The sequence below is a fragment of the Lycium ferocissimum genome, chromosome 11 (assembly GCF_029784015.1).
Source record: "Lycium ferocissimum isolate CSIRO_LF1 chromosome 11, AGI_CSIRO_Lferr_CH_V1, whole genome shotgun sequence".
Classification (NCBI taxonomy): domain Eukaryota; kingdom Viridiplantae; phylum Streptophyta; class Magnoliopsida; order Solanales; family Solanaceae; genus Lycium; species Lycium ferocissimum.
Genome location: NC_081352.1, coordinates 45,120,005 through 45,134,678, shown reverse-complemented (window position 1 = coordinate 45,134,678; position 14,674 = coordinate 45,120,005). Strand labels below are relative to the sequence as shown.

Sequence of the window (14,674 nt, the reverse complement as noted above, 5' to 3'; positions counted from 1 at the left end):
CTAATGAGATTATACTATGTAAGTATGTTGTTGTTGACAGTACATAAATTGAGACAAAAGAATAATGCAGAAAAATCTTAACACTGCAAGTGGATATTACTTAAATTTTTTTAATATTGAAACAGTTGATTTTAACTTCCTCAACTTCCCCCACCTGGCCCCACCATCAAGATTCCACATCACGGGCCCCTTATTTTTCTCTTTTCCTAACATATTTTCTGTTCTTTATAAATTACAAACCCTTAGCCTACAAGTCATCAAATGCCCTCAAATCCAACAAGTCCAATAATTTCCCCAAAGCAGTTATCAGAAAATGGATTCATCTATGAATAAGTCGATAGTGGCTTGTAAGAATCAACAAGCAACAAGTCATTCTGATGCACAAGAAGAGAGTGGATGGACAACTTATTTGGAGGACTTTTCAATGGAACATAACAACAATTATAGGGAAAATAACTCATGTTCTGAGGATGATGATGATGATAGTTATGGAAGCCCTTCTTTGTTGTCTGATGCTGCTTCTCATGCTGCTTGGAAGAATTGTAACAATCAAGTTATGAATCCCATGGGTGGCTCACCATTTCTTAAGAGATTGAATATGAAGAAACCAAGGAACAAAAAAATCTCTGATCCTGATTTAGAAGACACTGCTAGCTCACCTGTCAATAGTCCTACGGTAATCTATCACATTTTTGTTCATGGTTTTTTCCCCTTAATAATGGTGGTGTCGGTCAACTCGGGCATACCTTAATTATGTCGATGGAGCCACTTTTGTCCGAGGAGCGTCAATTGATATCCTTCCTTGGATATATATATATATATATATATATATATATATATATATATATATGTATATTTGTTCAATTATTGTTTGACTTCTCTTAGTGAAAATTATTGTTCAGTACTGCTATTTTGTAATTATTATCAGTGGCGAAGCGCTGAATTTCATTAAGGGAATTCGAAATACCAAGAGTAGAAACATGAAGAAGCCAAGGGATTCAACATCTGTTATATATACGTCAAAAATAATTTTGACCTTGTATATACTGTGAAATTCCGATGAACTCTTTGTGCTCTCTAGCTCCGCCCCACCTTGTAAGTTATAGCTCTCATCAACACCAGTACCAGATAATCTTGCCAACTAAAACTTAAGCAGAGTAGAAGAAATCCTCACCACTGCTTTTTATTTATGATTCAATAATTTTCTTCCTTTTGGCCTTTGGTCTGCCATAATGTTTTGTATTGAGATATCTTGCTTGATTTTAATAGGTGAGTAGCTTTAAGCAGATGGAGATCAATTACCGAAGAGCAGACAACAGTATTGGAAATTTTCTGGTAATATTCTCTCTAAATTCTGAGACATATTAATATGAATCTTTTGAAACAAAATGAAAAATGATTTTTGTTTTTGGGTCTTTGTTTATTGTTTAGGAAAATGAAGGTGGCTCTAGGCAACATCAAGAAATGGAAACAGTTGAAAGAAAGAGTACTATTTGTATTGATGAAAAGAACAAAAGCTATATGGACTTGAAGAAGAAGGGACTTTGTTTGGTGCCTTTGTCCATGTTAGTCAACTATAGAGGCTGATGATCTTCAGAAAAATAAAAACTCTCCTTAATTCCTCTCTCAACATGTAAAAATGTTTTTTCTGTTTTTGAAGGGAAAGGAATGTATTAGTATGAAATAGTTGAATGTAAGTAAGACTTTTTTGTTTCCAAGCAGCATGAGAACCAACAATAAGAAAGATGGAAACAAGTTTGTGAATGAGGTACTTCTTCTCTTGCACATGTGTTATTGGACAGGTCCCAATTTTTTATTAAAATATACTATACCTAGTGAAGATTTACACGATTCTTTACGTATTTTATTGACAAACTCTCTATTTTATTTTATCAAATATACGCAGTCTCTGTTTAGTAAATACAAAATAATTAATGACCATTTTCCCGAGAAGTAGTAATTTTTTTTAGACGTATTATATCAATGAAATAATCAACAACTACTCACGGCCGACCACCAAAAGATGTGGTGCAGCGGATGAAGCTGCTCCTCCCGTAACCAGAGGTCTCGGGTTTAAACCCGGGGTATGAAAAAATCCTTGGTAGAAAGTGCTTCCCCCCAGAATGAGGCCCTATGCGGTGCGAATCCGGATAGAGTCGGGCTCCAATACGGGTATTGGACACTGGTGGGGAATCCAAAAAAAAATAAATTAAAAAAACTACTCACGGCCGAATTTTAATTGGGGTCAATTTTACGAATTTACGTATCCATTTTAGTCCTTTTCAATGCATTTAATTCCCACAATAAATATTTTATTTTTTAAAACAAAACTATGGTTTTTAATTGTGATATTAGCTACTCCCTATGCTCCCTTTTACTAGCCAAGTAATGACTTCTCACTATTCTTAATTAAAAAATTACTTATGAAGTGTTTGTATTACCAAATTACCTTACTAATGGTAATTAGAATACTATAATCAACAAAGCAGTGATTGAGAAGTGCGGGTACTTAATGATAAGGACAGTATTGGAAGAAAATAATAAAGCTTTCTTATTTTGTTGAAATGGATAAGTAAAAAAAAATTAGTATATTGAACTAGTAAAGGAGTACGAAGGGACTTTACTCTCTAAATTTCACACTTATCTATACCAAAAATAAAAGTATCAACTTAAAATTACATAGCTCATGGAAAACTGCAGTATCTGATGTAAGTGTAACATAACTACTAAGTAATTTTATTCTTAGCTAAATCAGTTACATTAATTTCAAGAGAACAGTAGGTCTTTTAAGACAATTTTCCTTTATGTGATTATATTTACTTTTTCCTTTTTATCACATTCAATCATAATAACATTCTGTCAGCGCATGTAGATTGTAGAATATTTTATGTGTGTTATTTACATCTTTTGTTAGAATAGTTATTCACTAATTATATGTTAAGGTTAGATTTTAGGCACCATAATATCATCGATTATCGCTTCTCCTTTATTATTCTTTGAGGGTCGGAAACAAAATGATACTACAAATTTTGTAACACAAGACGGAAAGCAAAATAATATCTTAACATCTTGTCATATATAACGTTGGTATCCACTGCAAATGTGTGATCATATAAGTTGTACTTTGTATTAAATACTAGAAAGACATATGTATTCTACAATAGAGGCTCGCTTTACACCCCTTTTTAGTCCTTACCAAATACCTGACTTTGCTGAGCTTAATTAATAGATGGAACCACTGCCTGAATTTTATTCTCAAGGTGTAATAATAATTGTACTATTGTAGACTTAGCGTCTAGGTCTAGTATTTTTATCAAAAGTAAGCATACATTAAATATTTAAGTACAGACAAAAAGTTATTGTATGTATTTCATTGAAAAGAGTCTCATTTATGCTTCTTTCTTTAATTTTTGTGATGTTTACGACTTCGCCGGACTAAAAAAAGGGAACTATCAAGTATATTCCAATATTCATTCTTGTCCTATGACTTTACTCTTTAGCGTTATTTTAAAGGAGAAGATGAATTAAGAACAATTAAATTATCCGTCAAACTTATATTCAACAAATACAACGGCCTTTTTCATTTTATCGATAATCGCAAGTATTTAGAAAAGAACAACGTATGTATTTTGTCCAGTTAACATAACTTCTTCTAATACCCTCTTAATTAGCGACATTGATCTTTTGCTTAAGAAGAATAAATAAAAGGAAAAAATTGTTAGTGAATGGTTCTTTAAGATTAGGTAACCTCAACAACAACGAAGAGGAAAGAACTGTAATTTCATTTACTAGAAGGGGGCGGCTTATAATCATTGAAAAAATTCTCAATCTCACCAATAGCTGCACGTTGAAAAGACTATTATTCCTAGACAGTTGTTAACTAATCTCAATCTCGTCCACTAGTTATATATTTAGTAGCCAACAATAAGTAAAGTCAGAATACCTAAAGAACCCCTAAACTTTGCGTGAATTATAAGTTGCATACTTGGCTATTTTATAGTCTTATTGGGCAAATTTCGTAAAATTTTCGCCTAAAAAGTAAAAAAGATCTAAACAATTACAAATTTTAAAAAGTAAAAAAGAAAAACATTTAAAAAAAAAAACATTTAAAAAAGAAAAAGAAAAAAGCCACATGGACAAAAAAATCCACATGACAGCCGAGTATATCCCACTCTCTTAGAATGAGATCGTGCGGGGTTAAAGGCTATCAAATAATCGAGTTCGGGAGGGTAAGTACGACTGCTAAAGGTTTAGAGGTGCAATTAATAATTCGTGTCAAGGTTAAAAGGATCTTTTGCCTCAAGTAAATAATGTAACTAGAGTTAGCTGTCTTTAAGACGAGAAGTTTAGTTCTGAGACTTGGTGTTTATCATTTTTAGTTAAAATATTAAATAGATGACCCCTCCATGTGCATACGCATTAAGAAGATCAAGACCATAGACTGTCCACCCTTTAACAACCATAATGTAGTTTGCCTATTACTTTAACGGGGCAAGATTTACATTAAATCAATAGATATATGACATGTGTTCTATATAAAGACTTTATGATTAATTTTATGTATTTTTATTTCATTAAATCACTTAACTATAGTAAATTAACATGATTTGATGTAAATACCTGTAGTGGATATAATATTTGCCTCAAGTTAAGTCTATCATCATGAAAAAACCTCTTTATCGAATTCTCTTTGATTATTCATCAGTTTCTAACTTCTTCCACTACTAAAATATCACAAATTTACTGATTTTCCTATTAAAATTTCAGTGGCTATTTCCCACTGAATGTCGGTAGGAAAAACATAAATAATATAGTTTTCACACGAAAAATTTATGAAGTTTCCCAGCATTTCAGTGGGAACATGTTTCCCACCACGTATTAACCCAGTGAGATTGTTCAGCGGGAATGAGGTGGAAAAATCATGTTTTATAGCACAAATTTCCCACTGATCAATGTCGATGGGAAAACCTCCTTTTCTAGTAGTGTTCTGTTTATATTGCTATTGAGTTTAATAATCATTCAGGCCAAGTTGCCAAAAGATCATGTATTGTGAATTATGATGTGATTTAGGACTGAGAATCGATGCTAATTATAGAATGTTTTGATGCATCACATAACTTTGTGGCGAAGTGATTCATGAATTGATGATTAAATGGCGTAATCATTGATTAACTTAGTCAAATGAATTAGGTATTAGGAGTGGAGATAGAATGGTCATAATCATCTAGAATGGTCATAATCATCGTAACTTTGAAGGAACATTAAGCGACTACATACATAATAAATTCAAGATTAAGCACATGCATGCTTAAGGTTGTCAGTTCAAATATAGGTAATGTCCGATCGAGTGTCAATCTTCACATCAGCTTCTTGAATTATTTGTGATGAAATTAGTAGATAACTTATACCTAGGAGATGACTCAACTGTGCATGACAGAAATATTGTCACAAACTTATTGTTGTTGTAATTCAATAGGTTAGTCATATCGTTAACAACTCTCAACATTCATGTAATTCAGGACCTGAGGTAGCAGTGACATGCATGTCTGGTCAATTTACCCTAGAGGTAAATTACAATAATCAGCTTATTCTTAAAACTAGCACCGTAAAATGGTTTTTCCAATATAACAGCCTACCATAAAATTATGTCAAGTACTCAAGTATATATAAACTTGATGATGGATCCTGGCAGAGCTCCATAATATTCAACAGTTTTTCTTGTCGCCAGGATTCAGTGGCAAAAATTGGCCACCAAATCCCGGCGATTTTAGCAAACCTCGTCGGGTTGTGTTGTCACAAATTTGATGCTCTTCAAAAATTGGCCATCAAATCTTAATAATTTTGATGGTCGCCGTAAATTTGTTGTGTCGAAGTTTTAGCAACAACTATTTTCTTTAAAACCTATCCAAATAAATTCCGAATGATCAATTTTGATTTTTAGATTGAATTCAAACCTTTAGAAATAATTGATGGACCAACTTTATCTACTTCAATAATCAAGCTCAATATAACTCAACAATTGGTGAATATTTGTCTAAATCCAGTTCCCCCCACAAAGCTTCGGTACGTGACTAATTAAAGCTTGCCCCTATTTCCTTTGGCAGCTTCTTTTTCCCTTGATCTTTTTTGAGGGATGAACAAAAATTATGTTACTAAGATTTAGCATGAGAAAATAGATCTTGAAAATTGTAAACCACTCCTACAAGTAATAATAGCAAATTCCAATTCGTGTTTTTTACTCATAACCAAGGCTGAAGCTTCCAGCCCGGGAAAAAGGCATAATTGAAAGTGTAGTGGATTAGTAATAGTTACTAGTAGTATTTAAAAACCAGTGTGTTATATTTGGGAGGTAATAGTGCTTTCTTAGTAAAAACTTGAAACTTGAACCAGGGATGACTCTAGGTAACACAAGTGAAGTCCTAACTTAGGCCCCCAAATATTAAAAGGCTTTAGAAATATATACTATATATTATTATATATAACATATACATTTATGTAATTATTAATAGAACATTTTAAATTTTAACATTTTTAAATTTTTTTATAGAGGTTGTACGGTTGAGTAAATAACTATAAATTTTCTCTCATTATATTATAGTACATTTGGTAGCCTAAAGTCAAAATATATTAGTATTACTGGGGTAATGAACAAAGTTTTTGCCCCTCATATTTGTGGTTTTTAATTTTTGTCTCTACTACTCATTAATGAACCAGATTTGCTTCGCTCGATATAAGTTTTGTAACATTTATTTTTGGAAACTGAACTTTTGTTTCCCTCGAGTCGCTTGGCATAAGTCTTGTTTTTGTAGAGTTTGAAAGTTTGTTGTGTTTGGCATAACTTGTGTGATATAATCTAAACTGTGTCGAGCGAAATCTACAGTTATATTGCGCGAAAAGTGCTGAAACGCAAAAATTAAAAGCGAAATCTACAGTTATATTGCGCGAAAAGTGCTGAAACGCAAAAATTAAAATAAATTTAAAGAGCAAAACTTAAAGACCGCCCCGAAATAGGGGCATTTGTGCGGATGACCCCTGCCAAATTCCTTGAGTTGCCTTGAGTTGAACGTCCATGACGAGGAAAAATAGGACTTCTAAAAGAACTTCAACATTAATTGCCACTTCCCAATCAGAATAGTACCGTACTAAAGTTAATATTAATCCATGAGCCACTACTTACTGAGACTGGAAGGTTTTCTGTTGTACATCCCGTGATTAGTGCAATTCTCGTGCATTGTCATACAATGGAGAGGGACTTTCATCAGATAATTACTTTTGTGTTTCCCACTAATGACACACGAATTGAAACAATTATTAATGAGGAGTAATAATAATGCACGTCGCAACTTGTCTACCGGTCATTAAATATTTCGTTCACTGAATTTAGTCTGAACATGTTGACTTAACTAAAACATGTTTTTTATATTGTACTACTATCAGGAACTTTTGCTTATAATACTACTAATTTATTGGTTATTTATAAATATATTCTTGAGCCTGTGACGGAAGCTTGGTATTAAGGAACATAACTATCAACAAAAATTCATTAATTCGACTTTTCTTTTGTTCACTTTCGATCGGACTGTTTCTACAAGACAACGAATTTCTAACCAACTCTTGAATAAATTAGAATTTCAGAAGAACAAAATCTTGATCAGATATGGTATCTATGGATATGTGATTTAAAAATTGTTTGTTTTAGTTTTCACAAAAGATTGAAGGGAAGCATAAGAAGTGGCCTAGATTCAATCATCTGCCGTCTGCCGGCTCTAATGATTGGGAATATGGAATAGTATTATTTCCTGATCATATTTTAGTAATGAAGTCTATCACATATAGCAGTATTCATAGCCTTAGTATTTTTTGTTGGTTTCCCACCGGGTTTTCGGTGGTATCTATATTAGAGCCCCGACTAAATGTGGATCACGTGTTGCAGGGCCTATTTTGGGAACAACACTCCCTACAGGATTTTTTTCATTATCGCGACTCGCCCCGAAACCTCTGATTAAGGGTGAAGGGACCCTGTTATACCCTATTTTAACCGGAGTCAAAATAGTTTGCAACATCCCGGTAATTCCGGGGTCATTTAAAGTTAAGAGTCGCCACCTAATTATTTACGGTGAATTAGGGCACCTAAGGTAATTACCTAAAGTTGATTTGATGTTAAAGTCTACTAACCAAAAAGATTCTAGGTAAGGGTTCAATTAACTTAGAGGGAAGGTATTAGGCATCCTCTAAATTCCATTAATAATGGTTAATCCGACCGGACTTAAGGTGAATTAATTAGGCTAAAAGAATACAAATATAATATTTAAATACTTGGAAGATAGTTTGTGAATGTTGCTGAAGTTATAAATAGATAATAATGCTATTTAAAGTAAGACTTGTAGGAAAATAGTTATATACTTCAAAGGGAAGTAATTGACTTTGGTGTAAAGACTCAGGAAAGTTTGGTAATATTTCATCAAATTCTAGCAACTTTAGATCCTAATGAAATCCGAGTGTAAGCTCGTCTGAAATCTTTTTTGAAAACTTAGCTGATTGAAAATGTATTCATGCAAGCTTTATCCTTGACTTTTAATGATTCCAATTCCAATTGTTTAACATGATTTTAAATGTTCTAGCTAATGTCGTTGGAGGCGTGTACTGTTATAGTGCTAAAATTACTCCCTTAATTACTAATTATAGATGGAATTTAGCATGACTAAATAAAACCAATCGCTATTCGTTTTGTTCAACAAATATCACACACGCAAATAGAGGCAAACAAACCAATTAAAGTACTAGTTGCACAATGCAAATTAAAGGCACAAAAATAAAATAGAAGAGTAAGAATGATTTAAATGGGCTCAGCCCATTTTGGGGGCTGTTGTTGGTTATGGGCCTCGACCCAGAATTCTTTTTTTGTTTTTTTAATTTTTGTTGCGGGTGTGCTGATACAAGAAGAGGAATTGCGGAGGAGGATGAGTCTCTCGGACTCGTACGCGGAGGTCATGCATAAAAATGAAAGAAAAGGATTAGTATATAATCAATAAATAAGGCTAAACAATGTATAATGTAAATTTAGGACGGACCAGTAGACTATGGATATTCCATGTATATTTAAGTATACTTTGTATCGACAATTAAAACACAAACTTAACATGACAAATTTGGAGTCTGAGCACATGACAGAGCAGTAAAGGGAAGTTCTAACACAATTTGACTATCCAAAACAAAGTGACAAAGATCAATCACAAAGGGTCACGCTTAACAGGCTTGAACTTTAATAACTGCATATCAAGGTTATTCGACACCTAGATTTAAATAACAACCGATCGTGAAAACACCGAACTAAAAGAAACGTAAGATCGATTTATACACTAAACTCATACAATAGCCAAGGTGGAATTAAACTATCCATGAAATCAAACTAGCTAGTTCTTGACTCAAAACAAGCTAAAACAGAACTAGCAAATAAACATGACAAAGCAAACAAACTGAAAGCATCGAGTAATTCTTATTAATTTATAACTAAACTAAATCTCAAAGCAAACAAAACAAACTCAACCTTATGCAAGAAAGCATTCTTGCGCTTCAAATAAATTTATCAAGCAACAGACTAATAACTTTACTGACTAGTAACAACGATCTGAAGACAGTACTAAAAAAAGATGCGGGAAGAGATTCGAAGATATGATTCAAATAGAACCTAGTCTATATTTTGCGTTAGTCCTCTTAAACTAGTTCATTTTTTGGACGAACAAAAGGGTAACGAAAGCTGTAATGGGCTCATATTTCGCAAGTTTGATGAAAAGAGAAATAAGCTCAATAACGGCACAATGACATAAAAATAGAAACAAAGCTATAACTAATTCCTATTCCGATTGAGATTAAACGATTAAACCTTAACTAACATTCTGAAATCTATATAAAACGAACTAAAATATTAAACACGAAGGACAGAACTGAAGCAAAAAAGAGATGGAGAGTTAATGACCTTTTGTTGGTGCAGTGAATGAGGCGTCGACGGTCTCGAATCTACACCCGAACAGATTCAAACCCCGTATCGAAACAAATCCGAAAGTTTTCGTGTGAGAAATGTTTAAGAACAGATAAATAATTGTCAAATGGTATGAAACTTTAAAGTAAGCTACTGATTCCCCCCAAAAATCTCAAGCCTCCTCCTTTTTTTCGGCTATGACTTAAAGATGTATTTATAGGCTAAGTCTAGGGTTTCGAGCGAGTGGGAATTTGAAAAATCAAAAAATTCAAAAATCGAGTCAAAGCCTCAGCCGATCCGAATGTTGGAATCTTTCACGTGATTCAGATTCGGATGGCTAAACTCTCTCTGATTTTTGGAGATTGTCGTATCTTGAAGCAAAAAAAAAGGGGAGGTTTTTCCCTTTCAACAACAGAAGGAGCAGATAAAGCAGACCTAGGGACGATTTTTGCACGGAAATGGAAAGGCAAAAATCTGTGAGGGTGAAAGGGGGTTGTATTGTAGCTGGAAATGGAGAAAGCGTGAGAGACGAGAGAGAGATGAAGGAGAGGATATGCGGCCGAAGTTGAAAGAGATTAGGGATTTGGGAAAAGAAATTATGGGCTTAGCTGGTGAAGTAGTGGAAATGGGCTGGTCGGGTGAATTTTGGTTGTGGGCTAGACCGGGTAGGGAAATAATGTGGGCTAATAATTTGGCTAAAAATTTATTGATCCTTCCTCCTTTGTTTAATTATTTTTGGGCTTCTAATTTAATAAATAGTACAATATATACTATGTGAAGATAATGAATAATTAATATGTAGAAAAATAAGGATTTAACCAAGTATTGTCTTGTAATTAATTTAACGAGTCCACCCGAAAATGAAACGATGATGAACCATTTAAAAATTGTGATAAAGTAATGCTAGTAATGTTGAAAATAAAAGTAACGAAAATAAAGTATTTAGCTCGACGATAAGTTTAGAAGCCCGAGTATATAAAATTAAATAAAGGAGAGACAAAATTGAGTGTCAACAGACCCCAACCATCCTACCACGACCATGTTGCTCATAGACGTAGTGGTGGTTAGTGGTCCTTCGAGATCGATCACACTACATTTTCTGGAACGAATTGAAAATTTAAATTTGGCATGTTTAATATTAATTTAAGATTTTGTTAACATTTAATTTATATAATTTTTAAAAAAATTATAAATTCAAAAATTTGATATTTGTCGAATTTTAATACATATTTATGCTTCATGTCAAAAATAATGAGCTCAATTTGTTGAACCCATTGTACTCGATAACGATCTCTCCTTTGCTCCAACCCACTCCATTTTTTAGAATTTTTGCACCCCTTAATAAATGCATACATAAATTAGCTATATTATCCTTTATCTCTTTCTTAAATTTTTTACTAATTGGAACAATATTAGATATTTGAAGAAAATTATAAATGACTTTTGAAAAAGTCAAGTAATTTGAAACAAATTTAATTTTGCGAAAATTACTAATATTTGAAACCAGAGACTCCTATGAAGTAAAAAAAACTTGAATTACAAGTCAAGAATCTCTTTTACAAGTCAATATTTTTTCCCCTCTTAGTTTACTCTTTCTAGAAGTAGAAGGTGAAAACTACTAAGTTGTCACGTTTTCCAATTTGCATTTTTCATGATTGACCTTCTACTTCAAGATAATCACAAGAAGACAAGGCATAAACAATTAGTTGATCCATTTAACAATGGGAGGAAAATGCTCCTTCTGTTACAAATTAGTCGTCACGAGTCAGTTTAGTTAATCTTTGAAGTTAAGTTAAATAAAATTAATCTACCAATTTGCAATTAAAATTTAGATATTCAAATACTATATGAAATGTACCCCAACTTGCAATTTCCTCATATCTAAATAGAAAAAAGTACATTTTTAAATGCTGGTCAAAGCCTCAAATTTTGATTCTCGAAAAGCGAAACATGACAACTAATTTAGAACGGGACAATAGCAGTTTCCATATCACGACTTGAGAATATGTATAAACACATTAGAGAATCCACGGAGTGATCATAACTTGACTTTCGAATGGCAACTTAACTTAATAGCAAGAGAATCAACCAAAACTGAAATATCACAATAGCTAGTAACAGTTGCATGGATCTTTAAAATTTTGAGTACCCTCACTTTACCATGCAAAGTTAAAGTGGATGTCAACTTCAAACTTCCAGCCTCAATATCCTTCATAAAATACTGATTTATGACGAGTTTATCCCCAATAATAATATTAGCATAACTGGTGATATTTAACTCTCCCTTAGAGGGAACAGTTCCATGTTCAATTAGGACTTCACCCACTGAATAGTTACCATGGTAAATAAGAGAAGCTACAGAGTCCTTGTATTTGAAGCTCCCGTAATTCGGATTCTTAATCGTGATTATCAGCTCTACTGTCACGTTTAGGCTTAAACACGGGATGATTTGGAATTCAATGTCATCTAAAGAAATAGGGTGGACAATGAGATGAGGTTTTTTGGGCTTGAAAACAGTATAGAACAAAGTGAGAGATACAATCACAAGAATAATTAAAAAAAGCAGAGTAACAACACAACAAATCTTGAGATTTCTCCTGGAATTTTTGTGTTTTGCTCCTTCCATAAGACTTTTTTTTGGATATATGAACATAAAGGGGAGTTAGTGATTTACGTGTCAAAAATATTTTGTGATGAACTTACTTGGAGAAATTTGGTTTTAATACACGGGGGAGTTGATCTTTATTTTGATTTTTCAGTTATAAAAAGTTGTTCAACTAAAGCATTTGATGTGCAATTTCAAATCATATCTTCTAATCAGGGACTCATCTTTTGTTACTGTGCGATTACTAAAATCACATGAAGGCAAAATTAAGTTCATCTGCTGGTTAATATTTGACCATATTGTTCTGCTGATTAGAACATTTGACAGCAACTTCAAGGAGTTTCTGGGCCTAATTTCTGCTTCATCAGCGCACAAGTAGTCCAGCCCATATTCATCCTAAATTTGTACATTTCTCATATTGGGCTGCTCCAGATATATAGACAACAACACATATCTAAGACTAGAATTAACCTAAATATCCAATCGCTTAAGTTAAAAATATCCAGCAGATGTACAATGTGTAATCTATGTGTAATATGTCTACCAATATATATAATCAGCGCATACATTTATATATATCAATTAGGAAAAGTAAGCACAGCGTATGTCAGGCTACTTGTGTAAAGAGTATTACAAACATTTTAAAGATCGTAGAAAGGTGTCAATCTGTTATAAATGTTGTGCACCTTGTCTACATATTGAATCAATTTCTCCTTGAATTAGCTTGAAATTAAAGCTTAAAATCGACTAGTCCAACGACTTGAACCGTTAAAAAAAAAAAAAAAGCCGAACTGTTAGAAAAGCAAAACATGAACAAGAAATCTAAATGGAACACATAAAAGGACAATAAAAAAAGACAAAATGGAGATTGCCCCCATGCAGGATCGAACTACAGACCTTCAGTTTACAAGACTGACGCTCTACCACTGAGCTATAGGGGCTTTGTTGATCTACTTTCACTTATACTTCATATCATCATTTAATAAAGAAACCTCTCAGCGAGACCTGTATTTATCCATTTCAAGAATTAATAACTCAAGGTTCACGAGGAGGTTAAGATGCTACATCCAATAATTTTTAGAGATTCCAAATTACTCTTATAAAAAGCTCACACTTAAATTAATCTGTTGTTTCTTATTTAGTTATTTATAATCTGGAACAATCGTTAACTAAATCCAAATTTCCATTTGCCATTTCATTTATAAGCATAGTTCACAGTTCCTTGGCTAGTAAGGATTTAAAAGGCTTGCAAATTTCAATCGTTCATGCCTCAAAGGAGAGTTGGTGGATTCCGTCCTCAAGTCTAAAGGCTCATCTCATATAAAGACAAAAGTTCAGTTTGATTTAGTTGTGGTTAACTCATAACTTTGTGCAACAACATACTCAAGGTAACCTACTGTTGACACCCAATTTTGTCCCTGCTTTATTTAATTTACTCGGATTTCTAAATTTACTGATGAGTTAAATACTTTATTTTTCACTATTTTTATTACTACTACTATTAATATCGTTACTTTTATTTTCAACATTATGAGCATTACTTTATCACAAATTTTAAATGTTTGTCATCGTTTCATTTTTGGGTACGGATTGTTAAATTAATTACAAGACAACATTTTGATAAAAAACCTTTTTTTTACATATTAACTATTAATTATCTTCGCATGATAATATATTGTACTAGTTATTAAATTAAACCCAAGAATAATTAAATAGATGAGGAAGGATCAACATTTTCACATCATAAACAATTGCTCAAGTATATCAATGTTGGACTCATTTTGAAGCTCATATTTTAAAACAACGTATTATAATTTTTATTTCATCAAAAATTATTTTATAAGGGGTAAATTCTTGATAATAGCATATCACTCCCAAAAAAAAAAAAAAAAGAAAGAAAGAAAACTTTGCATTTGCATTTGCATTCCTCTTTCCACGCCACAGATTTCTTTTTCCCTTTTTCTTTTTTTAATATAAGCCCACATGCTTTTCTTTTTTTTATCGCATTTCATTCCTCCGTCTCCACTTCCCCTTGTCCCCCACGCCCTATCTCTCCACTCACCGCCTTCCCCGCTCCTTCGTCCCTCTCT

The 14,674-nt window shown here is 32.9% G+C and overlaps 1 protein-coding gene and 1 non-coding gene across 2 annotated transcripts; one reads left to right on the top strand and one right to left on the bottom strand.

Moving 5' to 3' along the window:
- The first annotated feature begins 244 nt into the window (after positions 1 to 244).
- On the top strand, positions 245 to 1,851 carry LOC132037238 (vascular-related unknown protein 1-like). Its single transcript, XM_059427732.1, has 3 exons — positions 245 to 676; positions 1,270 to 1,335; positions 1,432 to 1,851. The coding sequence occupies exons 1-3, from the start codon at positions 314 to 316 to the stop codon at positions 1,585 to 1,587; spliced, it is 585 nt and encodes a 194-aa protein (XP_059283715.1). The 5' UTR covers positions 245 to 313; the 3' UTR covers positions 1,588 to 1,851.
- Positions 1,852 to 13,453: 11,602 nt separating this feature from the next.
- On the bottom strand, positions 13,454 to 13,525 carry TRNAT-UGU (transfer RNA threonine (anticodon UGU)). Its single transcript has one exon. It is a non-coding gene; the product is annotated as a tRNA-Thr (tRNA).
- Between the last annotated feature and the right edge of the window lie 1,149 nt (positions 13,526 to 14,674).